At 37.7% G+C, this 23,948-nt stretch overlaps 6 protein-coding genes across 7 annotated transcripts; 1 reads left to right on the top strand and 5 right to left on the bottom strand.

Moving 5' to 3' along the window:
• Positions 1 to 915: 915 nt before the first annotated feature.
• On the bottom strand, positions 916 to 6,109 carry LOC135946907 (protein artemis-like). Its single transcript, XM_065495384.1, has 8 exons — positions 5,984 to 6,109; positions 4,027 to 4,208; positions 3,459 to 3,699; positions 3,144 to 3,406; positions 2,932 to 3,092; positions 2,563 to 2,658; positions 2,354 to 2,500; positions 916 to 2,288 (listed from the first exon to the last, which is right to left on the bottom strand). The coding sequence occupies exons 2-8, from the start codon at positions 4,181 to 4,183 to the stop codon at positions 2,241 to 2,243; spliced, it is 1,113 nt and encodes a 370-aa protein (XP_065351456.1). The 5' UTR covers positions 4,184 to 4,208; positions 5,984 to 6,109; the 3' UTR covers positions 916 to 2,240.
• Positions 6,110 to 6,430: 321 nt separating this feature from the next.
• On the bottom strand, positions 6,431 to 7,866 carry LOC135945245 (protein artemis-like). The gene is made up of 6 exons (XM_065492805.1): positions 7,742 to 7,866; positions 7,437 to 7,686; positions 7,108 to 7,373; positions 6,896 to 7,056; positions 6,753 to 6,833; positions 6,431 to 6,484 (listed from the first exon to the last, which is right to left on the bottom strand). Exons 1-6 carry the CDS (start codon positions 7,854 to 7,856, stop codon positions 6,431 to 6,433), a joined length of 927 nt encoding a protein of 308 aa, XP_065348877.1. The 5' UTR covers positions 7,857 to 7,866.
• Positions 7,867 to 10,424: 2,558 nt separating this feature from the next.
• LOC135945244 (protein artemis-like) lies at positions 10,425 to 11,443 on the bottom strand. Its single transcript, XM_065492804.1, has 4 exons — positions 11,322 to 11,443; positions 11,017 to 11,266; positions 10,700 to 10,962; positions 10,425 to 10,645 (listed from the first exon to the last, which is right to left on the bottom strand). Exons 1-4 carry the CDS (start codon positions 11,434 to 11,436, stop codon positions 10,425 to 10,427), a joined length of 849 nt encoding a protein of 282 aa, XP_065348876.1. The 5' UTR covers positions 11,437 to 11,443.
• A 2,685-nt stretch (positions 11,444 to 14,128) lies between these two features.
• Positions 14,129 to 16,869, bottom strand: LOC135945812 (protein artemis-like). Its single transcript, XM_065493701.1, has 8 exons — positions 16,851 to 16,869; positions 16,234 to 16,360; positions 15,920 to 16,175; positions 15,601 to 15,863; positions 15,388 to 15,548; positions 15,233 to 15,328; positions 15,037 to 15,180; positions 14,129 to 14,386 (listed from the first exon to the last, which is right to left on the bottom strand). Exons 2-8 carry the CDS (start codon positions 16,346 to 16,348, stop codon positions 14,342 to 14,344), a joined length of 1,080 nt encoding a protein of 359 aa, XP_065349773.1. The 5' UTR covers positions 16,349 to 16,360; positions 16,851 to 16,869; the 3' UTR covers positions 14,129 to 14,341.
• An 878-nt stretch (positions 16,870 to 17,747) lies between these two features.
• LOC135946275 (protein KRTCAP2 homolog) lies at positions 17,748 to 18,747 on the bottom strand. Of its 2 annotated transcripts, none has more exons than XM_065494428.1 (5): positions 18,589 to 18,747; positions 18,351 to 18,505; positions 18,237 to 18,297; positions 18,040 to 18,106; positions 17,748 to 17,981 (listed from the first exon to the last, which is right to left on the bottom strand). In XM_065494428.1, exons 1-5 carry the CDS (start codon positions 18,590 to 18,592, stop codon positions 17,873 to 17,875), a joined length of 396 nt encoding a protein of 131 aa, XP_065350500.1. In that variant the 5' UTR covers positions 18,593 to 18,747; the 3' UTR covers positions 17,748 to 17,872. The 2 variants fall into 2 exon arrangements, with proteins under 2 accessions (XP_065350500.1, XP_065350501.1); XM_065494429.1 differs by having other exon boundaries at positions 18,351 to 18,502; positions 18,589 to 18,723.
• An 82-nt stretch (positions 18,748 to 18,829) lies between these two features.
• Positions 18,830 to 23,714, top strand: LOC135946273 (uncharacterized). The gene is made up of 3 exons (XM_065494423.1): positions 18,830 to 18,960; positions 19,410 to 19,798; positions 20,575 to 23,714. The coding sequence occupies exons 2-3, from the start codon at positions 19,419 to 19,421 to the stop codon at positions 21,203 to 21,205; spliced, it is 1,011 nt and encodes a 336-aa protein (XP_065350495.1). The 5' UTR covers positions 18,830 to 18,960; positions 19,410 to 19,418; the 3' UTR covers positions 21,206 to 23,714.
• Positions 23,715 to 23,948: the final 234 nt, after the last annotated feature.

The following is a 23,948-nucleotide window of genomic DNA, read 5'->3' as shown; positions in this document are numbered from 1 at the left end:
GGCAAATTATTTACAAGAAAAAACCAACTGCGCTCTTTCCAGGCAGCGTGAATGATTGAAAGAGTCAGATTAAAGGAAACATAAATTACCGAATTGCTGCAAGTCTTCTACCCTGTAAGATTATCACGCAGAAAACAGTTGGCAGGAGTTTTCTATTCCAACCGATGCACTCGCTTCTTGGCCTTCTTGCCGTGGCCGCTGCTCGAAAGCTACTAAACTACTAACTGCATGCAGCTCGCTTCTCCAGCAGCGCAGCAGCATTCCTCTCCTTGTCTCCTTCAATGCGAGCGCACCCCCAATGGAGTTGTTGAAAAAAAGAACAAAAAGTGAGGTCCTTTTGGTCCTTCTCTTCTTCCCACGCAACAGTTGCTTGCAACGTCTTAAGTCAAATATGTTGCCTAGTTTCAATGACTAGAAGATATGTTTAACGTGCCTGCTTTGATTTTTTTATTTTCCTAATTTTTTTCGTATTATTTTCACGCCTCTGATGGATAAAAAGTTAAGTGTTCCTTAAAGTTGTACTCCTATAACCAGCCGGTCCAGTTCTTCTTGAACCTTATAAAAATAAAATTGCAAAAACAATTTCTATAAATGGGTCACTTACTGCTTCAACGGATCCACCATCAGGATAGGCCAAAGCCACGGCGCTTCTGGATTGAACGCCTCTCGGTCAGGCGCATTCGCCCGTGTGCGGTATTCCAAAATCGAATCATTTTTCGAATTTTAACGAATTGTTTTCTGCCCAATTTTTGAAAAATCAGATATTTTAAATGAAATTTGCCGGTCATAAAAATTCGAAAAAATGGTTTCCCCCTTGCCTGTCACTTACCTTCTTCAGGTCACATTGACCTGTCACTTGTTTTTAGGTAGTATTTCAAATTAACAATTTTCCTTTTTATACTTAATTTATTCAGATATGTCCACATTTCATACGAATTAGTTAATACATGGCTGTTGTCTCACGCCTTTCATACACACTTTTAGATACAGAATCCAAAGGTGAAGAAACTTAAAATTTGTTACATCTGCGGTGGCCAAAAGAGAGGCTGGAAACCAAAGGATGACGAAGCAACAGGCACCAACGGCAATGGCCTTCTCTGCTGGGGTGGAACATTTGTAAGAACTACGGATGATTTACATAAAATAAAATTACAAACGACATTACTTCTTAGTAGTAAAGCACGAAAAATCTTAAATTTATGGAAGGCGTTATTTCGTTATTGGAAACGTTATTTCTTTGGGGGGTAGTAGGTGGAAATTAAACCTTGCGGGATTTTCAACGAATTCTTCTCTTTATAAACGTCAGTCACTTGGCGACTTAGTCTAACAGAATACAAGGACCTTTAAACAAAATTGATAAACGACTTTAGAATTGACAATTTTAAGAGATTCGTCTTGAAGAACAATTTAAAATTAGAAAAGAATTTACCCGATTGAGCCGGGTCCTTCACAATTAAACGCTCGGAACTCTTAAAATGCGACTTGTTGGCTCGTGTCCGGCGAAAACTAATTTAAATTAAAAATCTCTCTCACTGTTGCATTAACGAATTTCTAACAATCATGAATAACAATACCCTAGACTAAAAATGAAAAAGGAGTGGGAGCTCGGCTCCGCAACCACTACATTTCTATTGGAAATTTGTTTTAAACTTGCGTTCATTTTAGCTAAATATTGAAATATTTTAAGATAAAAGCTAAAATAACTATTCATAATTTTAAAACTAAATGTTATGTTTATTTAAAATTCATGAACTAGAATCAATGAATCTAGAAAATTTTAAAGTAAAGCTTTACAGAAAAATCCTTTTCTTGCATTTAATTAAAATATTTTCTAAAAAAGAGGAAAAAGCTATAAATTTTCCTGGTTGTCGTTTAAGTTTTAGAGAAAATTGGCTTAAAAGTCAAGCCCCTTGCTGTAAAATTACGTTTCTACAGTTTAAGAAACTTTTACTCAAAATTCGCACACCGTTTTTATTCTTGCACATTGTAGTGAAAACTAAAGCTAAATTTCTCAAATGACATACTTGCTATAGAAAAAAACTACCAAATTTCCCTAATTTTTGGCCTTTAAACTTAAAAATGCTCGCCTTGACAAATACTTTCATCCGTATTTCCATAACAAAGTCAACCACCATGAAATTAGATATATCCTTCAAAATACCCTAAGGATATTAGGCTGAAAAATAGTTAAACTTTTCAATAATCTTCATGAATACGCGGGCTATCCTATTTCTTTCCGGTTAGTTGTCGCATGCCTCAGATACCAAGGTATCCAGGTGCCTCTGAATCTGTAACGGATGAATTTCGATATGTTAGAATCCAAAACACCTCAAATTCTTAGCCGGAATATTACCTTTTCCCGACTGTATCTTTTAGGAATAGATAGAGCCACAGCTTTAGTCGGTTTGAAGTAGTCTATGAAGGCTTCCAGCTCCTTCCTCGACGAGTGCATAGAGTGCGCAATTTTAACTCCCATGTCGTCATCTTCCCACTGCACAAACTGTACAAAAGAATTTAATTATAGAATTAAATTTATCAAATAAATGCACCATATATACTTACACTTGTATTTTTCTGATTGGCATACCACTGGGCCTCCAGACAAATTTCCAAAGCGTCAGGGCTGTCGCAAATGTCGTCATTGGTGCCAGGTTTTCCCTGAAAGCAAAAATGATTAGTATTTAATTACACGAATCTTTACAAGAGACGACAATAAATTTCAGGTCAAGTGGGTGGCCGCTAGCCTCCGTGAATCTGGCTGCGCCAGCCACCGGTGAAAAAGGGGCAAGTATTAAAAATTGCGGGAGAAAAAATGCCTTCCGGCTCTTTGGGCTGTTAAGCATTAAACTTTATTTTTTAAATGTTGCCAGCCACCGTCTTAAATTTCGCGGCTGAGGGGCTGAGACCTCTAATCTTTACCGATTAACCTACCGGTTTGCACATATGGATGAATGTTTTATTTGGATTGTTTGTCACGCAAGAGAAAACCGGCTCAACACCTCGGTACAGATTGTAACACTTGTCCTCAACGTGGATCAGGCAGTTGTATTTCCTGGCCAACGATTGGATAATGATCTCGGAACCAATGTGTCCTGTATAGGTAAAATGGGCTCAAATACGTGATTTTATAGTTTATCACATACCTGGCCTGCTGATGTGCACAATTCCTTCTCCTGCAGTGGATTTAAGGAAATCGTCGATTTCATTCAAGAGCAAGTAGATAGACCTCTTTCTTGTGGGAAATCTATAAGTTTTTTGCTTCAAGAAGGTGGTGTCCAAGTAAACGTTGTCCAGTTCAATTGGCCAGCCATCGCAGTGCAGAGCTTTTATCTCCTCTAATTCGAACCGGTGGAAACGGAAATCTCCTGTGTAGAGAACAGTAGATTCGTTGGTCCTGAAGAGGAACCTGAACGAAGCTATTTAGAAAAAATGTCATTTTTAATTGCTCTGGTGCTCACATGCAAGAACCGACGCAGTGGTTTGCTCGGATGGCAGTGACGCCGACGCTCATGCCGTTGATTGAAATAAAGCGATTTTTGTTGAAAGGCAACGTCCAAATAATATCATCAAGCATGTCTGTATACGCTGGATACATATTTTTCAGGATTGTAGCGCTTTCGCTGCTGCAGTAAAGGCGCAGATCATGTTCATCGTCATCGATATGATTCAAAAACCCTTTGATCAGGTTCTTCGTATGATCTGGAACACAAAATTTCAAAAATGTATAACACTTTTTGCAAAGTAGCGATACTTTTTTGCCACAATGTAGATTTATCAGTATACAAATATCAGAGAAACTGGAAAATGAGTAGTAAAAAATCATGCCTAAATTTCATTTTTGAATTTTTTTAATTAGGTACCTTTAACTTGAATAAAAAGATTAATATGATGTAAATTAAAATTTTTCATTAAATTTATGCAAAATGGTTCGGCTGCTGATATGTAAATAAATATTGTATCTACAGAAAAGCCAATAATTGTTCTTAATATAGCCTTTGAAAAAATCCAGAATTAACCCAAAAGTACCTGTGTGGCAATGGGTGAGGAAAAACGTTGTTGACTTCTTGAAGTTCTTACTCCGGAACGAGTCGACTGATAATCCTGGAATCTCTTCGATGAAGCCGCTGAAGCGCATTTTCGCAAGTTTCAAAGCAGCAATGACTGGATTGTGGATGAGGACCATATAAAATCGTGTGACCGGAATTTAACTGTAACAAGCAAATCAATATGCATTAACAGAACGTGAGATTGATGTAACGAGGATTTCGCATTTTAGATATTAATTTTTTGCTAAGTATTACCTCCAAATTAATGTAAGATTGCCCGACATGGTCTGCAAATTAATCAAATTACTGAAATGTCGGATAGTTGCAGGGTGGCCGGGAAGGAAAAAGGAATGAACTGCTCTCTATTGACTGCTAGAGATGAACTAACTTTATTTCAAACTTTGCACTTTCAGCGTGCGCACATTCATTAAATACCTGAGTGAATATTTGGAATAATACAATTATGAAGTAAAGTGAATCAAGTCAGTATTAGAAAAGATTAGATTATTTATTTTGAAGGTAGTGGAAAAATATTTCTATTGCGTGTTTGCACTATAAGTAAAATGAAGAAACATTGTAATCTCAAAACTAAAATTATATAATATATCAACAGAGAGAGTATAAGCTAAACATCGGCGATGAACTTGGACAGGTCTGGAGACGTGCGGCGTCTTCTATTTTTTTCCTGAGGGTACCTCGGGAGGTTTAATGATGGTTGAGGCGACTAATTTGGTCAGTTTCGGCCGTTTCGGGGATCGAAGCGAGTTTAAGAGAATCGCTTGCGAGGGAGTTGAATACGCGGTTCAGCTTGCGGCAGAAGAGCGAGCGAAACTATAGACGAAGCGCGCGCGGAGGAAGAGCTGCTCGAGATTAGTCCGTAAATGGGGTGTGACCGGAATATGGGAAATTCGGTCTTAAATAATTTAAATGAGACTTAAAGAATTTAAAATGAGATCGGGTGGTCGGAACTGCTGGGTGTCGTCACCTTGGTCTTCGCTCGCCCGCGGTTATGCTGACGATGTAGTTCGCTTCAAAAATAACGCTTGCTTGCTGCCTTCTCTGCTCGGGTGACCCGCATTCTCTCTTCGCTGCCGGTCGCTCTGCGCCGCGCCGAGTTGGAGTCTCGCCGCCAAGAGGTCTTATAAAATAAGCTACCCTACCTATTCCAAAACTCTACCCTGACTCTTACTCGCAAAGGCAGGGAAACGCGCGACATATTAATTGACAAGCGGACTAACCTTTATTTGCTTCTTAAACTTTCTCGAGCTGTGGAAGAGCCAGACGTCAGAGAGAGAAAGGATTGAGATGCTGCGCGGTGACCAGAGGATCCACGTCTCACCTCCGACTTTTTCCAAAGTCCGCACTGAACACTATTGCACTTGCCAGTTGGCCTCGAGAACTCGCAGTCTCCGTCTGCCCTGATTTTTCCGGTGCACCCCTCTCTCTCTCTCTCTCTCTCTCTCTCTCTCTCTCTCTCGTCTTCTAGCTCTCCCTCTCCACGCCCTAGGCTTCAAAGGAAAAAGTACAGAACATTAACGTCGCCCCCCTCACACACACGCCTTGGCTTAATTAATTATTTATCAAATAGTACAAAAAGTGAAACTTCCGCTGTAATTCTGCCTAACTCCGTGAATGCAACGTAGTGTCTCCAATGTGCTCTAGATCTTCTATTCATCGGTCGGCTTTACTTTTTTTTACCCAGCCCAACATTTAACCAAGTGCCGTAAACACCAAACACATTCTGGCGCATAATAGTCGACTATTGTTAACGTTCACATTGGTTGCTAGGGCATTTTATTGTCCTGGAAAGCTCTATTTTATAAAAGGTTCGTGCATGGCAAATTATTTACAAGAAAAAACCAATTGCGCACTTTCCAGGCAGCGTGAATGAAGAGTAAAGACGAGTAAAGAGTCAGATTAATGAAAACATAAATTACCGAATTGCTGCAAGTCTTCTTCCTTTAAAGATTATGACACAAAATAGTTGACAGGAGTTTTCTATTTTTCTATTCCAACCGATGCACTCGCTTCTTGGCCTTCTTGCCGTGGCCGCTGCTCGAAAGCTACTAAACTACTAAATTTAATGCATGCAGCTCGCTTCTCCAGCAGCGGCGTTCCTCTCCTTGTCTCCTTCAATGCGAGTGCACCCCCAATGGAGTTGTTTAAAATACAACAAAAAGTCCTTGGTTCTTCCCTTCTTCCCACGCAACAGTTGCTTGCAACGTCTTAAATCAATTATGTTGCCATTTATACAGAAAAAACACGTATGCATAAATATCAAATGACTAGAAGGGGGCGTGAAATATGAATAACGTGACTGCTTAGTGTTTTTTTTATTTTCCCTATTTTTTTGTACTACTTGCACGCCCCTGATGGCCAAAAAGTCAAGTGTTCCTCAATGTTGCACTCATAACCATCCGGTCCACTTCCTCTTGAACCTTTCAAAAAAAATTAAATAAAATAACAATTAAAATTGGAATAACAATTTGTAAATGGGTCACTTACTTCTTCAATGGATCCACCATCAGGATAGGCCAAAGCCACGGCTCTTCTGGGCTTGAAATGTTTGATAAACGCTCTCAGCTCGTATGCAGACGCGTGCATGTATAGTAAGCGATTTTCAACCGTCCCATTTCATCTATCTGCACCCACTGCGAGAAATATTATAATATTATTTTTTATAGCGACATACAATTTAATTTTTACCTTTCGTGCGTCATTGGAAGCAAAACTTAACGCAGTAGGATGGATCTCGCATGTTTCAGAATCCTTCGCGCTGATATCGCCCTAGAGGATGTTGAATCCATTTACAAAATGAATAACGAATGACCATGAGTTAAAACACAAACCTGCTTGCAAAAGTGTATGAAAGTTTCGGACGGGTCATTCGTCAAGAAGGGACGCACGTAGTCGATGTCCTTATACAGCTCGCACAACTTGTCCTCGACGTGGATTTTTGTGTTAAACACTCTGGCCAACTCTCTAATCATCAGTTCCGAGCCCAGATTTGCTAAATTAAGAAATTGGATTAGACTGAAAATTATTTTTCTTTTTAACGTACCTGGTCTTATGATGAGCACAATTCCTTTGGGATATTTCCGGCTGAATTTTTTTATCTCTCTTATGATACAGCGGATAGTTTTATTTATGGTTGGCAAGGAGTTTTTGGTGCTCCCCAACAAGAAAGTCGTATCAACGTAGATGGTGTCCAGAGGAATATTTTTTTTGCGGAAGCCACGAAGAGCAGAAATAAATTTCAGCTGGTGTGGTAAGTGGCGGAAGTCGCCTGTGTAAAGCACGTTGCTGCATTCAGTCTTGAACAGGAACCTATTCACATTATGTTAATTATTAATTTGTGTTTCTCGCATTTTTTTAAATCAAGCGGCTTACATGCAAGATCCTGTGCAGTGTTTCGCCTTTATTGCAGTGACTTTTACTTGAAAGCCATCTATGTCGAGGTCGTATTCTTGATCAAACATCATTTTTGTCACAGTTTGGTCCAAAACTGCAGTTGCGTCAATTCCGTCGATTGAGGCCATATTTCTCAGAATAATCTCACTCACCACAGTGCAGAACAGTTTGAGTTTTTTATTTGATTGGAAGTTAGATAGAAATCCATCAAACAGACCTGTCATGTGGTCTGCAAAAAATTACAATTGTTGATATGGGATATTAAAATATTTTAATTAATATACCTGAGTGGCAGTGAGACAAGAAAAAGGTGGAGCATTCATCAAACTTGTGTTTGGTAAAGCAGTCCACAGAGATGCCCGGAACTTCTCGGATGCAGCCGTCAAAGTTGAAGACCATTTCACTCGACTCCCTGCAAGAAAAAGAGAGGGAACACAATATCAAATTTATTGTTACTTGGTGCGTGATATTATGCTGATTTTGTTGCTCGCTAGTGCATGACGACGAGCCGAGGAATTATTTTTACGCATGTTAGAGCATAATTAGGTTGAGTAACAAGAAAAACGTTCAGCAAGATTAGTGAAATTCTTATTGTTAGAGGGGAAAAAGCAAATAACACGCTTTCGGCCCGTCAGACCTCATAAAAGCGGTACTGAAAATTATTCTTATTAAAAAAATCAAATAATAGGTCAATGGTTTCAATTTATTTTAGAGGGGATAATTTGGCAAAATTCGTTCATATCTTCCAGTTACCATGTAAAGCAACTTTGTAAAAATTTGATTTAATGATTAAAATATTTCTGGACACATATAATGTACTTTTAAGTGAATTATGTCTCCTTACTTTAAAATATGATTTTACTTCACAATAAAGAGTTTCCCCAAAAAGTGTCATTCACCAACACAGATAGAGGAATCAGAATCTTGCCAAGAAAATAAGGTCAAGCGCAGGAAATTTGTGATAATGTAATGAACTAAAAGGGATGCCAGTGCAAAAGGACAATGTCATCAATCTCAAATATGTGTGAAAAAGAGATTAGCCTCTACTAGAATTTTCTAGACTCTCTCCGAGCTCCAAACGGGCGTTTGAGATGACGGAGTGAAACAAAACGGCCCTGCTCGGGCACCTGTTGGGGCGCGACGTGGTTTATCAATAAATGACCAGTTAATTGTCAAGACAAAACGGGCTTGGCCCCGCGTGGGGTAGTTGGACTTACGTTAAGTAACTCCCTAAAAGGTTTCTCGGATCCAAGTAAAGTATTCTCGTGGAATAGCGAGAGAGGCACTCAAAAAAATAAAAGACGTGTGCGTCCCACGTGTGTATCTAGGGCCAATTGATATAACCTGCAACCTCACAATATGAACGAGCAAAACTCGCTCCCCCAACTCTGGTGGCATACAATCCTTAAATTGCACACATATCACTTTTCTTCATTTTCTTCTTAAAAATGTCAATCACATCACACCAATCACTATAGTGTTCCTTTAGATTCAAAGTGATTTTTTTAACCTACAAAACATTTGGGATATTTTGCGGCAGAAGAGAAAGAAAGAAGAAAAATAATGAACAAAATATCGTCATTTTTCGATAGTTTACATGTATTTGCCTCACAATTAATTTTAGACCATTCACTTCATATCGTTACACATTTATAAACCATACCAAAAATTTCTTCATCTGGACATTTATAAATTCCTTTTCTATTTTACACAAGAGATCCTCCTTTATGTGACAGCGATTTCTGCTCAGAATAAATTATTATTTTGTATGTTAGGGTCTTCTGCGGTTGCTTTCACATGGGTCCCCACTGCGTCTGAAAAATCTGTCAGCTAACGTTGGAGGTCGGCGATTGTCCTTCTGGCTGAATGATGTTGTGGGGCTAAATTATATTAAATCTGTATGTTTTGGCCTATTGAAAAGCACATCGTATGATCACCCCAGAAAGATGGCTTCCTCTAACTGTTCAGTCTTAAAATATTCCTCTTAACGAATATGTAAGTAAATGAATTAATTTACATAGCAACAATTATGATTATTTTGTATTTTTCATGTTAAATTTAGCAACAGTTTATCTTTATAACGTGCAATAATATGAAATCAGAGGACTGTGTAACAGTTAAATTTGGAATTTTTCTAACTGCGCGCTTTCCCAGGCTGCGTGAATAATTGAAAGAGTCAGACTTAAGGAAACATAAATTACCGAATATTCCGCTTGAAATTATGACACAAAACAGCTGGCAGGAGTTTCCAGTTTCCAACCGATGCACTCGCTTCTGGCCACTTATCGACTATTAACTGTAGCGGCATTCCTCTCAAATGCAAGCGCACCCCCAATGAGATGTTAGAAAAATAACAAAATGTATGGTCCTTTCTCTTCTTCCCACGCAACAGTTGCTCGCTACACATCTTAAATCAAATATTTGCTGCCTAGTTTCATTTATACAGAAAAAACATAGATATCAAATGACTAGAAGGGCATGAAATATGAATATCGTGCCTGCTTAGTGTTTTTTTTTATTTTCTTTAATTTTTTTTATAACGTTACACGCCCCTGACGGCCAAAAAGTCAACGTTGCACTCCCATAACCAGCCGGTCCACGTTCTCTTGAACCTTTAAAAAAAATTAAAATTGGACTAACAATAATTTTTAAATAATGGGTCACTTACTTCTTTAATGGAGCCCTTTTTAGGATCATCAGGACAGGCCAAAGCCACGGCTCTTCTGGGTTTGAAATATTCGATAAACGCTCTCAGCTCGTTCGCAGACGCGTGCATAGAGAGAGCGATTCTCAATCGTCCCTTTTCATCTATCTGCACCCACTGCGGGAAATATTTTTTAATGTTATACCGGACAAACAATTGATTTTTACCTTATTTTTCTTCTGGTAATAAGCGAACCACAACGCAGTAGGACGGATCTCGCATTCGTGACACCGTTTGCAGTTATTGTCCGTGCCGTTTTCATCCTATGACGTTAAATCCAATAAAAATGAATAACGAACAACCATGAGAATTGAAACACAAACCATCGGCAACAAGTGTATGAAAGTTTCGGACGGGTCATTCGTTAAGAAGGGACGCACGTAGTCGATGTCCTTATACAGCTCGCACAACTTGTCCTCGACGTGGATTTTAGTTTTAAACACTCTGGCCAACACTCTAATCATCAGTTCCGAGCCCAGATTTGCTAAATTAAGAAATTGGTATATAATATGAAATCAATTTTTCATTTTAAATGCACCTGGTCTTTTGATGTGCACGATTCCATTGGGGTTTTTCTGTCTGAATTGGCGTATCTCTTTTTTGATAAATCTAAAAGCTCGTTTTTTGGTTGGGTAGGATTGGAGTCTCCCCAACAAGAAAGTCGTATCAAGGTAGATGGTGTCCAGTGGAATTTTATATATGTGGAAGTCGCGAAGAGCAGAGATATGTCTCAGCTGCTTTGGGTAGTAGCGGAAATCGCCAGTGTAGAGCACATTGCTGTATTCAGTCTTAAACAGAAACCTGCATTTTTTCCATGTGAAATTTTATATTTTTCCTATATTAAAAGCAGCGTACATGCATGATCCTGCGCAGTGTTTTGCCCTTATCGCAGTGGCTGTTACTGGAAGTCCATCGATGTCGAGGTCGTATTCTCGATCAAACACCATTTTCGTCACAGTTCGGTTCAAAGCTGCAGTTGCGTCAATTCCGTCAATTGAGGCCATATTCCTCAGAATAATCTCACTCTCCACAGTGCAGAACAGTTTGAGTTTTTTATTTGATTGGAAGTTAGATAGAAATCCATCAAACAGACCTGTCATGTGGTCTGCAAAAAATTACACTTGTTGATATGGGATATTAAAATATTTTAATTAATTTACCTGAGTGGCAGTGAGACAGGAAAAAGGTGGAGCATTCATCAAACTTGTGTTTGGTAAAGCAGTCCACAGAGATGCCCGGAACTTCTCGGATGCAGCCGTCAAAGTCAAAGCCCATTTCACTCGACTCCCTGCAAGAAAAAGGGAACGCGATATTAACTAAGTTTATTGTTACTTGGCGCGCGATATTATGCTGAGTTAGTTGCTCGCTATAGTGCATGTCGAGTCAAGGAATTATTTTATTGCATGTCAGCATAATTTGGTTGATAAACAAGAAAAATGTTCAGCAAAATTAGAGGAAAAAAATCAAATAACAAGCTCTCGGCCCTCAGACCTCATAAAAGCGGTACTGAAAATTAATCTAATTAAAAAAATCAAAATATTATCATCCATTTTTCCCTTTAAATTTATACTCTTCATTTCTCACGGTGGGTTTCACAATTTTATAAATTTGTTTCGTCTTTCGAAATTGCAGCTGCGCAGTCCCATCATCGAATTCGTCCCTGAATTATCCGGTCACACAAACTAATAATGAGACAGGAAGAACGCGAGGTTTTATTTTAGTTCACACCATTTATGCATGGCCACAGTTAGTGTAGAGTGAGAAGAAAACAATTTTTATGGATGACGAGGCTGTGGTGGTGAGTCAAAAATCTCAAGCTGTGCGTGACAATTGGTCAATTTCTCATTCAAAGCTCACGCGCTGCTTCCTCCAAAATGTGAAACACACACGAACACTACATATTTTTTATGCTTTTTTACATTTGAAATAAATTATGCGCAACCAAGTTTAGTTTCATGTTCCAGCTCTAGCATACAACTAATTAACAAACGATTTTAGTTAAATGACAGAGTCGCGCAAAGTGCTATTTTGAGAAGAAAAATTCCGTGAGGAATTAATTTTTTCCGATTTTTAATGTGCTGTGTACGAGGTATAAGAATAAATAAGTGGCTCCGATATAATTTAGTTAAGAGGCATAAGTATGCTCAATTAAATACACTGATAAATAAAAAAGATGCGTAAATTATAATTAGAGACAGTAAATTAAATGGGAAATTTTCAAGATGTAATGTCAATATAATGTGCTTCGTTTTCCAGAGAATTTTATTCTCAATCGAGTAACAATTACAGACCTTAATTTTTATTATTTAATTGCGATTTGTATTTTGTATTGATCACGGTTCTCGGTGAATTGACTTTAAAAAATTAAATTTCATGCAGCAAAACAGATTATGTAATGTATTGACTCGAAAAATAATGAAGCGACAATACTAACCGTGCTTGCACTAACAAAACAATAATGTCAGAACTAAAAATAAAGCTCCCTTTATTGTACAAAACAATTGAGCTCCCCATTAAGGAAATTAGTCACTGGCAGGCAAAATATATAAATCCATCGCATTGTAAACTTTCGCACGTGTTTTTGCTTATGTAGCAGAAAAACTCTTGGTAAAATATTAGAATTACATCAAGGAATATAGATTAAAAATAGATGTGTGCCACCGCTGTTTGAGGTTGCCTATTGCCTATGGGAGTCATGCGCACCATCGCAACTTCTTTGAAAGAAACAAAAAGCCCAACTCTGTGCAATAGTTGTCAGACGACTATATACCAGGAAATTCGTCATCTGGACCTTGAGAAGTTTCTTTTCAATTTTACACAAGAGACCCTTTCATGGTTCAAACCCCAATATTTTATGACCTCTCGGATCACACACATGTGAGAGACAGTTTTTCGCCTGCTAACACCACCGCTATTTCTTTCACATGCACCCCCACTGCGTCTGAAAAAACTGTCAGCAGCGTCGGGGGCCCGGCGATTTTCCTTCGGACCAAATGAAGTTGTGGAGCTAAATTTTGTAAAAGATTTATTCTTTCTAGTCCATTGAAAAGCACGTCGTATGACCACCCCAGAAAGATGGTTTCCTCTGCTTGTTCAGCCTTAAAATATACCTCTTTACGAATAAGTAAATTCAGTTATATTTTAAGTTGAGCTACATAGGCCAAGAATTTAGAAAATTTTGCATGATTGACTATAGGAAGTAGTTCATTGAGCTAATTGTTTGTGATATTAAGTAAATTTTAGAAAATCAGCACAAAAAGGAAGTTAAATTTCAGATTTTACAAAGTATCCCAAAAAAATGAATTATTGTTTCGCTTGATTCCGATCCCTCTCGTCGCGATCTACCCCACGAATTGTGTGGAAAATTCCCCAAAATCGTGATTTTACAGTAGGGAGACAGTGCTTGATTAGCATGAAATATGTTAAGTCAATTTTCTCAACTTTAAACGAATACGTAGGAAATTGTTAACCTTTTCCTCATTTTTAGATACCTTTTCAAGTAGCGGTAAAAAGGATTTTCTCACATTTCCCTGCTAAGTCTCCTCAGTGTAATTCACAATAATTGGAATAATTCCACTTCAATCAGTTTCGTTGAAAGTCGCGTGAAAATATAAGTAAAATTCAAGTTTCTGTCCGAAGGTTGCAAGGCGATGTTTATGAAATATTGAAATTTCTGAGTAGCTCTAGTTTTTTGTTAATAATAAAATAATCATTTTCCTACCAAATTATCCAAACGTCGCTGAGGTTAGATTGTCACTTTGATCAATGGCCCGCTGGAAAAGGTCTAATCCGCAATCAGAGCTGGCCGCGTGTCCGCACTTTGAAGCTGCATGCGAGCGACTGCTTGCGGCCACTTGCTCAGGGTCTTCTACACTCAATATTCCTCCCCTTCATAAAGAAAGGCGCACAAACCATTCTTTACTAAAAATAAAAAGCGGGTACGAGGCTCGAAATGAGTATTGTAAACTTAAATTCAGTTTATTCCTTTTTATTAGCAAAATTATCATATAAATCGGAAATATATGAAAACACTCAGTAATGGCGCAAATGGCAAAGTGTATTTTCTACAATACGCATTCTAATCAAAATCAATATAGAATTTCATTGTAACTTGGTATTTTAGCTATAATTCTAGCTATAATTATAAATTATTCAAAAAAATGGAAAAGACAACCGCTCCTTAGCGCGACGATCTCAAAACCAGCTTATCCAGCTCCTCTTGAACCTTAAAGAGAGAAAAAAATAAAGTGATAGCCTGTTGAGCTTATGTTTAAATTCAAACTTAACCAGTTAAGAAACAAATAAATAGAACACAAACTAGACGGGAAGCACAATTTTTAAAAAATTAAGGGTTGAAGGAATGAAGATTAACTAATAGGTGTTTCCACTATTGATATTGTCTGCAATTTTTTTAACTTTTGGTTGATCACCTATTTTTTTGTTTATCATTTTAAAAGGTTCCTGTAGAGGTTTTGTCATTTTCCCGGAAATTCTGGGAAAATCAGCCTCTTGCAGCTTACAAAATTGAGATATTTGAGGTTAAAATATCACTATTTTCGCCCAAAACATGTCTAATTAGACGGCCAATCAACTTATTATTTTTTGAAAATATATTAATTAGTTCTTTCTGAATTATTCAATTTTGAATAAATATCTAAAAACCTATACCTTATTTTGTTATATTAAAAATGTATTTTTGATTAGTCTTTGGATAGAAATTAGATCTTAATTGAGAGAGACTGAAGTGCTGGGTAAATTTAATATTTTAAATTTTCCTTCTAGCTTTCACCGAATTAATCGAATTCAATTTAGTATTTTGTCTAGGAGATACAATTTTCTTATTTTACATGAACAATTAACGAAATAGAAACTCACATCTTCAATGGAGCTGTTGTCAGAACAGGCCAAAGCGACGGCTTTGCCGGGCCTGAAATAGTTGATGAACCCTTTCAGCTCCTTTCCAGAAGCGTGCATGGAGTGTGCGATTTTCACTCGTCCCTTATCATCACTCTGCACCCACTAAAGCAACAAAATATCAATATAAAATTGTATGTGCCATAATATTATTTACCTTTGGAGAGTTCTGGAAAGCGAACCACAATGCAGTGGGATGAATCTTAAGCGCGTGCGACTGTTGGCACGCTCTTTTCTCTGTGCCTGGAGTGCCCTGAATTTTAGTAAGAGAATTTGATAATTTGGAGACAGTGAAAAATTCAGAAAGCTAACCAGCTTGCACATGTGAATGAAGGTCTCATAAGGATCAGTAGTCAAATGTCGGTGGACGTGGTTGATGCCCTCGTACAAATCGTACACATATTCCTCAACGTGGATTTTGCACCTGAACTCTGTTGCCAGCACTTTAATAATCAACTCCGACCCCAGATTTGCTGGAAAATCAGAGTTAGAATCAAATAGAACTCACCAGGAATATTATAATACCAGGTCTTTTAATGTGCACATTGCTCTTGGGGTTGCCCTCTCTGAAATCTTCGATCTCCTCGATGATGCGCAGGAGAACTTGCCTTTTCGTGGGAAAAGATTTGGTGCTCTCGCGCAAGAAAGTGGTGTCCAGGTAGATGTTGTCCAGTTGAATTTTGTTGTTGTCCTCATCGTGGAGGGCGGAAATAAATCTCAGCTGGTTTCGGTAGTAGCGAAAGTCGCCAGTGAAAAGCACGGTGCTGCATTCAGTCTTGAACAGAAACCTGCATTTTTTTTGTTTCAAATAAAAATTTTAATTTTTCCTTTAAAAAATGCGTACATGCATGATCCCGCGCAGTGTTTTGCCCTTATTGCGGTGGCTTTTACTTGAATGCCATCTATGTCGAGTTCGTATTCTCGATCAAACACCATTTTTGTCACAATTTGGTCCAAGACTGCAGTTCCATCATCTCCCAAGGCGAATAGTGCCATGTTCCTCAGAATTGTCTCGCTTTCCACAGTGCAATACAGTTTTAGCAACGAGTTGCTTGTTCTGACGAATGATTTGAATCCCATGAACAAATTCTTCATGTGGTCTGCAAAACATAAGAAATTATTTTATTTTCAAGGTGTGTATATTTTACTTAGATTTACCTGAGTGGCAGTGAGTGAGGAAGAATGTAGAGCATTCGTGAAACTTGTTATTATCAAAGCAGTCCACAGAAATTCCTGGAATTTCATGGATGCAGCCGCCGAAATTAAAGCCCATGTCTGTTCCTTCCTGCGAGCAGAATCCAGCGGTAACATATTGTAGCGAGAATTGTAAAAGGTCAAATATTGTACTTTTACTTTAAACGCTTCATAATAATTTCGTATAATGATTTTTAAGATTTTCAAAGCACAAAAAATAATTCTGTACATAGTTCAATTTTTTTTGAAGAGTAGAGAAGAGACGTAAAGACGGTCTCTCTATTTATCTATTCGCGAAATATTGAAGTAATAAACCGTTGAATCATCTTAATTAAAAAATTGCTTAAGTAAGGTGTGTAGCGCCACGTACAATAATTAAATTAGTTAAAAGTTCTACTTAATCATTATATTGTTATTTAGTAATTTCAGAGTCTTGCCAGCACTATGTATGCTCTCAGAATATTATTTTCATTTTGTTATGGATCTAGACTCTAGACTAACACTTTTAAAGAAAAAAATAGTAAAATCATAAAATACAGGGGGAAGTTAAGATCTAGAAAAAAGATGAAAGAAATTCATACTTATTAGAGAGTCAGCAGTTTCAGCGATCGCGGCGGCTGCCATGCAAGTGATGAAGTGAACATCAACACGACGCAAAACCGCGCAAAACACTAAGGACTAAGGATGATCTGTCAGCAGTCGTGGATCCTGGATCCTTATTAGAGATTGGGCGGAGCGTGGCGTGTGTTTGCCTGTGTCTGTGAGAGTTTTAGAGAGTCTGGTGTCTGGTACTGGTACTGGTATGCGGTTGCGGTATGCATGTATGCACGGCTATGTATGTGTCGCCCGTGTCGCCTGTGCTTACTGCTTACTGTGAGAAATAATGGAATTGACTTTAGTCTTACAATGAGAGTCGGGCAGCAGACGTAAACTTGCACGGTGTGCTTAAAAATGATGCAGGGTACGTGTGAGCTCGTGTGACAATTTCTAACAATAAGTAGTGATCTTCGGCGTCTTTTCATCGAGAAATTCAATTTTGAATTCAAAAAATAAAACAAAGTTTTAAATTTTTGCAAATATTGTGAGCGCAAAACCCTTGCTACAAAGGGTCAGAAAGGCAAAAACTAAACACCGTTCGGAATGAATCGACTTCCCCTTGAGAGCCGGATAGTTTCTGTGGTGGCTGGGTTCAACCCCTATGTATTGGCCATTATTTCATCCCGAGTCGAAAAGTGAATAATTTTTAAGTTGCGATATTTTATCTGGAATTATTAGTATTACTGGAAACAGTATTATTCGACAATAATTCTGTTTTGAACACAGGTACATATAGGGGGTAAGTTATGCAATCGATGATAATTTGTGCTATCCAGCGCCTGAATTTTAATTTTTGAGTTCGTTAAAATTTTGTTGGCTCAGTCATGCATTGTTCCGACATCTCAGAAAATATTTGATACATACAAATAACAAATTCATGATTTTTCTTTCTTAGGAACAAAAGTTTATTTATATCAAAAACCATATTAACTGAATTTATAAAGCAATAAATGCACACAGATCTGAATTCATCGAAACATTGGAAGAACCTCATGTCAGCACACTTTTACTTCTTCTTTTTAGACATCTGTGGCTGGTAGGTTGTAGTTGTTATCGAGTAGGTCTTTTGAGAGATGTTGTTCACGAAGTACAGAGAAACCAGGGAGAAGATAATGCTGAAAATAATGACAAACATTTTAGGGGCTGTAAGACAGTACACAGATTTAACCTTACCAGGTTGTTGTGCAAACACGATGGATTGTTCCAGCAGCGAATACCGCGCCAACAAGACAAAAGAGCACTGCAATCACAGTTTTTGCTTATTATTCCAAAATTTAATCTAGAGATGATGTATTTTAAGATATTAAAAATTTACTCAGCTTAAAGTGAAATAATGCTAAAAAATAGTAATGCGTTGTTATGTAATTTACCTTCTGGCAATTTGGTCTGGAAGTCCTTTCCAAAGAGAACCGTCTCAAGGTTTCCAACAGCCTAAATTAAAGATAATTAAATGAAAAATATTTTTAATCGGATTCGCATCTTACCGTTAGTGAGAGAATGAAAAGGACTGATCCGAGATATCCACCGACGATGGTCTGAACTTGCGTGGAAGCTAGCCAATGCTTGTACATCTGCATGCCGGAGAAGAGCAAAATGCTTAGTATTGAAGCCAAAGCAAAGGAAGTTCCGCTGGAGGCTGCTGTAAACAGTTCAAAACAATTAAATTTGTTTAATAATTTAGTTTGGCAGGATGGCATTAAAATAACAGTTAAAAGTACTAACCCATGGTATTATTTTGCTTCCTTTTCAGCTCTCGGGCACTTAAATACGACACCGACCAAAAGGTTCAAAGATTTTGACGTGGATCGACGTTTTGTTTTGTTTTGCCGGTGATATCAACGACACGCCCACTTTGTATTCACTTCTTTCCAGGTCGAGACCACCGAGCCGTGGTGCTGGTAGGCCAAAAGCTAAAAGAACACACCAGCACCACCTAGTGGTCTTCTTTACAATCTTTGCTGCCGCCAGCCGCCAAACAATTCTAACAGCTGATAGCACTGGTTGTATGAGACTCGTTGCTGCGAAATTTTAAACGTTCGAAGTAATTTCTCTCGCCTGTATGGACAAAAAATTATTTGCAGTCGAATTAAGAAGGTAATTAGCTATGTTTCATCTTTTATTATTACATATATAAATAGCAAAGAGCACTGCTAATTGAAGACTGAATTCTATGTTTAACCGCAGTATTTGCTAGTTTTCATTTCATTGCTTTCAACGTTCCAGTCTAAATTGAGAAAAAACACTGATAACATTTATTTGTTGACTATGTATCATACATAGCTATTGATATTTATACTGCTGCTAATCACATACATAAACGCCACTGGTTTTGTCGATTTTAAAATAATTTCATGACAAAAGGTTTTACATAATTACATTTTTGATTGTATCATAATCACTTATTTTTCATAAAATTGGGAGTGTTTAACAACAAAATAGGATTTAATTTAAATGGAGATTAAGATAAGTGTTCCTTACCTACGTTTTTGCAAATAAATCACATACTTTTCGTGTTTAAACAATCTAATTTTTTTCTCCTATAGGTCTTAAAAATGGACGATGACGAGTTCACCGGCGCCGGCGACCATTTAGCCAAAATCAAAGCAGCCATCAGCGCACAGCTCAAGAATGCCAGCTCGGACGTTGACATTTTTTCTGTTCTTGGGAGTGGAACAAAATCAAAGAGGGCTTCCAATGAAAAATGTGCTGCTTCTTCCGACACAACAGAAAAGGAACCTAGTCCCCCGAAAATCAAGAAAGTAGTCCAAGAAGATTTGTCGCCAGAAATTGTAGCCAGTGATGTCGAGGAAAGCCCAGATGAAAGCCAGGATGAAATATTGTTAAGCTCAGACGATGAATACACTTTGGCAGCAATTGATTCTGCAAAACGCAAAACTGAGAAGGAAAACAACAATCGCAAGCACCACTTCAGGTATTTGCTAGATTTTTGCAGCACTGGAATTTTATTTATGACAGTGCCAGTCGATACCTGAGGGCTGAGGGCAGTGCTAAGTCGTGTCTTAATGCGTTTCTGTGCCCCCAACACCGTTTAACTTGTTAAATTTAACTTCTTTTGCACTGTTAAAGGTGTTCTTGCTCATTAAGTGAGCGTTCTTGCTGGTTAAATTTATGTTCTTCAAGAAAGGTTCTCTTGCACATAAAAAAGCCGTTTTTCTTCTTCCACGTTAAATAGTCGTACTTGCAGGTTAAATAGGCGTTCTTGTGCCTAGAATAGGCGTTCTTGGACGGTTAAAGGCGTTCTTGAAGGTTAAATAGTCGTTCTTGCAATTTAAATAAGCGTTCTTGTGCTTAGAAAAGGCGTTCTTGCAGGTTAAATAGGTGCTCTTTGCACCTTTTTCAGGTCCTTGCTCATTTAAAGGTGTTTTTACCGTTCTTAAAGGTAAACTAGGCGTTCGTGCACGTCAAATAGGTCTTCTTGCTCATTAAATAGCTGTCCTTGCACGTTAATTAGGCGCTCTTGCATGTTAAAAAGCTGCTCTTGCACGATTGAAAGGCGTTCTTGCACGTCTAAAAGGTATTCCACCGATTTTCGGCACGTCGTGTCAAACTGTCGACCGAAGAATTCGGTTGCCTCACTTAAATCGACCCTCAGGAATTGATTGGCACTGTAAACTGTAAAAATTAATTTTCACATTGCCTGTTAATTATGAATAGTAAGCCTACAATTTGAAAATTTAATTCCACCAGGATGAGAGAGTACGACGCATCATTCAATGAGGATCAGAAAATTCTTTCTTACCTGGACCACGTCAACCAGAAGGACAGCGAAGACAAATTGAGGGAAAAGCACGAACACTCTACTGAATCGGAGCAGAACTGTGAAATGAACGTCAAAGTGCGGTGGAACTGCGGCCGCATTGAACGCTACCGACTGCGCAAAATGCAGCCCTTCAAGGTCGTGTTTGAAGCGCTGTCCATAAAGCACGACATTGCTGTGGACAAGATCATGCTCGAGTATGGCGACGACCATCGAATTTGCCCTGGAGACACGCCCGACAGCCTTGGAATCACGGTCGCGCACATCTTGAATGGCTGCGCTCTGAGGGAAAAGGTCGGCAAGCCGTCACTCGAGGACAGGAACAAGGACAAACTGGAGATCAAGATTCAGTTCCCTGACCGAAAAGTGGACAAGATCAGTTTCTACCTCGATCCAGAGGAGAACTTCTCCAAAATTTACATGACGCTGGCCGAAACGCTGCAGCTGTCGGTGGAGAAGCTGAGACTGCAGTTTGAGGGAGAATTGGTCGACCAGAAGCAAACTGCCGAGGACCTTGATTTGGAAAGTGGCGACGTGGTTGACTGCCTCACTCTGAGTTAAGTAGAGTCACTCATTCTCATTTTTTTGTCCAAAGCATTTATCTCTCCAAGACTGGCAGTCTTAAGAAAGTTGCAATCCAGTTTAACTGTGTACATAGTTATTCTTCCAAGTGTTAATAATAAAAAGAATTATTTAAAACTGAAATTTGATTGATAACGGCAAACAAAAAATACTCTTAGTCTCGTTCTAAAATTTCGTTACTGATAGATGTAAAAATTAGCGTTATGTAATATTTTTGAATTTGAGTTTAACGTGAATAACGGCTTTTCCCATAATTTCTAGTAATAATTTCATGATCTATTCTCGTGTACGCGTTGTATAATTTCGTAAAAATTGTCAGGTTTTAAAAACAGCTAAAGCTATGGAGTAGCAAAAAATTTTACATTTGAAAATAAATGACCACTCTGAAGAGTCTGAAGACAGTAGTTGGGTTAGAGTGGTGTTTTTAAAATCTTTAAATTTCCAGAATTTTCAAAACGCCCCGATGATTTGACTGTCTGAAACCTAACCTTTCTGGAAATCTGCTCCTCAAGATGAATTTTATTCAATTTTCAGTTTTGGATAAACCTTAAATTTGGCTTTTCCCGGCAGGCTCTTGGAAAATCGCATAATGACGGCTTGTTGGATGTATTTTTTATTTTTCGGAGATATTACTAAAGACCCTAGCTAAAATTTGGCTGTCATTCAACAACAAACTCGGATCCTTATGAAAATGGACAATTTTTATTTTGTTTAAAATTCAAAAACTAAATTTTCCTTCTCTCTCAGCATCTCATTCTTTACTTGCACGCCAAATTTGAAGTTTTGTTTAAAGAGATTTGTGCCTTAAGCCTTTGGTTCTTTTGAATTTTTATAGCAAAAATTGCAGATATCCCTTTGGTCGATTTCTTTCCTTCATTCCTGGTCTTAGCGAAGAATTTCCGCTAGAGAGACAGGCGGCATTATTTATTATTATTTTTTTTTGTCAATAACTTTGATCATTCCCCGGCCATCAACCCCTACATGAACGGGGTTCGCATTAATCCACTGCTTTGCAAAAAAAAACTTATTTTTGCGTTTTTTTTCTGCAATTTTTATTGAAGATAAAAATATTCTCATGGTGGATTTCCTCAAAACAAGGATTTTTAAAAAATCAGTTAAAAGCCACTGGTTTCCATAAGACCGAAAATTGTAACACTCGCATCACGGTAATTTCCCAAAGTTTCTGACTTTTTTGTGACCTTTTCGGGGTTATCAATTTGGATAAATGCGGGAAAATCCAAAACACATGTTTTTCCAGCTTTTTTTGTACAAAAGTAAATTATGCATTTTTTCCATTGCAAAATTGGCAAACCCTGTTCACGAATCCACCCTATATGCACTCCCTTGCCGTCTGCTTGTAAAATGGACCTCATTCGGAATCGGCACAAAATTTTGGCATGGAAAACACTTCCAAAGTTTTTTAACATGGGAATCAGACATGAAAATTTCTTCATCTTCACTTTCGCGAAAAAACCTGGACAGATTCTGAACACCCTCCCGTTAAAATTATGCTTGACTAACTCGATCATTTTCAAAATCTTAATCGTAACCCTGACATAGCAAGTAACAGGGGTAGATATTTAAAAATTTCATGTTTCATAATTATAATTTGATTGGCTAACATTTTCTACACTTTATAAATGCCAAAAATATCAAATTTGCTAGTTGATCGACTGAAAAACAATATTATTGGCTTCTAGAATTATTTTTTGTTAGGGAAAGACGTTGTAAATGAAACCAAGTGTGTTATTATGTGGTTCGCACATTTTTATTTTATGATCTCATCAAACAATCCACTCATCCACCAATCATAATAGTTATACGCTTTAATAAATCATTTCATAGAAAACAATAGCGAGAGAATCAACCAATGCGCTTATTGGTAGACATTCTTTCGGTTTCTCATTTTAACAAATATCGTGAATGTCTAGAAATAGTTTATTACATTACGATGATAGGAGTCTTTGATAAAATGTGAGTTTCTATCTCATTGAAAGCTTTATTTTCCATATTTACATGTGAATAATAAATTCCACCGTTTGAAATGTACACCTTGATACATCATACACATCTGTTTTTGTTATTTCTTTGCAACAGCAGCAGGACACACACTTTCAGAAAATAGAAAATCAATGAAAAACTCTTAGCATTTACATAATTATACATATTAGAAATAAGTGCTCTCGTAAACAATTCTTGGTTTGCAGCTTATTGATTTTGAGAAATAGAGTTGTGCTTCACAGTTCAAACTTGTTCATCCATTGATAAATATTATAAGGAGTTGTTGTTTTAACTTATCGGTTGATATTCTCGTTTTTACGATTTGTGACAGTAGAAATGGTACAAGTATCATGCTTATCTGACTCGTTTGTTACCCTAATTGGAAAAGAGATGCAACTTTTTGCTCCTCGCCCATGACTATTTATGTACAAAGAAGAAAGAAACTCGCTTTCTCCGATTAACAACTTGTGTGTGAATTGAATCGGCTTTTATAACATTTTATTGGCATGTTCAACAATCAAACAGTAATAAACGATGCGCGAGTATATGTCACAGTAACTACGATATACTTTCCACATTCAAAAGACGGTAGTTGAAATTAAAAAGGCAATGAAAATGCGTAGGTGTAGGTTTTGTGTCCCTCAAACTTCTAACAATTAATTCGGGGCAATATCATACTTTTGTCCGATAACAGTAAAGTTATTACTCGCAGCAAAGCAGC

This window comes from Cloeon dipterum, chromosome X (genome assembly GCF_949628265.1).
Source record: "Cloeon dipterum chromosome X, ieCloDipt1.1, whole genome shotgun sequence".
Classification (NCBI taxonomy): Eukaryota; Metazoa; Arthropoda; class Insecta; order Ephemeroptera; family Baetidae; genus Cloeon; species Cloeon dipterum.
Note: the sequence above shows the minus strand (reverse complement) of the source record. Positions and strands in the feature narration are given on the sequence as shown.

What these genes read in the sequence shown, in the direction of transcription:
- LOC135946907 (XM_065495384.1), bottom strand. Translation starts at nt 4,183, where the DNA reads ATGGTCCTCATCCACAATCCAGTCATTGCTGCTTTGAAACTTGCGAAA. An exon ending in TCATCCATATGTGCAAACCG is followed by an intron (nt 2,659 to 2,931) that starts GTAGGTTAATCG and finishes TTTTGCTTTCAG; the next exon opens with GGAAAACCTGGCACCAATGA. An exon ending in CCAATCAGAAAAATACAAGT is followed by an intron (nt 2,501 to 2,562) that starts GTAAGTATATAT and finishes TCTTTTGTACAG; the next exon opens with TTTGTGCAGTGGGAAGATGA.
- LOC135945245 (XM_065492805.1), bottom strand. Translation starts at nt 7,856, where the DNA reads ATGGTCTTCAACTTTGACGGCTGCATCCGAGAAGTTCCGGGCATCTCT. An exon ending in CACTGCACAGGATCTTGCAT is followed by an intron (nt 7,374 to 7,436) that starts GTAAGCCGCTTG and finishes TAATGTGAATAG; the next exon opens with GTTCCTGTTCAAGACTGAAT. An exon ending in CTTCCAATGACGCACGAAAG is followed by an intron (nt 6,485 to 6,752) that starts GTAAAAATTAAA and finishes TTTTTTTGAAAG; the next exon opens with GTTCAAGAGGAAGTGGACCG.
- LOC135945244 (XM_065492804.1), bottom strand. Translation starts at nt 11,436, where the DNA reads ATGGGCTTTGACTTTGACGGCTGCATCCGAGAAGTTCCGGGCATCTCT. An exon ending in CACTGCGCAGGATCATGCAT is followed by an intron (nt 10,963 to 11,016) that starts GTACGCTGCTTT and finishes GAAAAAATGCAG; the next exon opens with GTTTCTGTTTAAGACTGAAT. An exon ending in CGTGCACATCAAAAGACCAG is followed by an intron (nt 10,646 to 10,699) that starts GTGCATTTAAAA and finishes TTCTTAATTTAG; the next exon opens with CAAATCTGGGCTCGGAACTG.
- LOC135945812 (XM_065493701.1), bottom strand. Translation starts at nt 16,348, where the DNA reads ATGGGCTTTAATTTCGGCGGCTGCATCCATGAAATTCCAGGAATTTCT. An exon ending in CCTCACTCACTGCCACTCAG is followed by an intron (nt 16,176 to 16,233) that starts GTAAATCTAAGT and finishes TATGTTTTGCAG; the next exon opens with ACCACATGAAGAATTTGTTC. An exon ending in CACTGCGCGGGATCATGCAT is followed by an intron (nt 15,864 to 15,919) that starts GTACGCATTTTT and finishes AAAAAAATGCAG; the next exon opens with GTTTCTGTTCAAGACTGAAT.
- LOC135946275 (XM_065494428.1), bottom strand. An exon ending in CCAGACCAAATTGCCAGAAG is followed by an intron (nt 18,107 to 18,236) that starts GTAAATTACATA and finishes CTGTGATTGCAG; the next exon opens with TGCTCTTTTGTCTTGTTGGC. An exon ending in CGTGTTTGCACAACAACCTG is followed by an intron (nt 17,982 to 18,039) that starts GTAAGGTTAAAT and finishes CATTATTTTCAG; the next exon opens with CATTATCTTCTCCCTGGTTT.
- LOC135946273 (XM_065494423.1), top strand. Translation starts at nt 19,419, where the DNA reads ATGGACGATGACGAGTTCACCGGCGCCGGCGACCATTTAGCCAAAATC. An exon ending in AATCGCAAGCACCACTTCAG is followed by an intron (nt 19,799 to 20,574) that starts GTATTTGCTAGA and finishes TAATTCCACCAG; the next exon opens with GATGAGAGAGTACGACGCAT.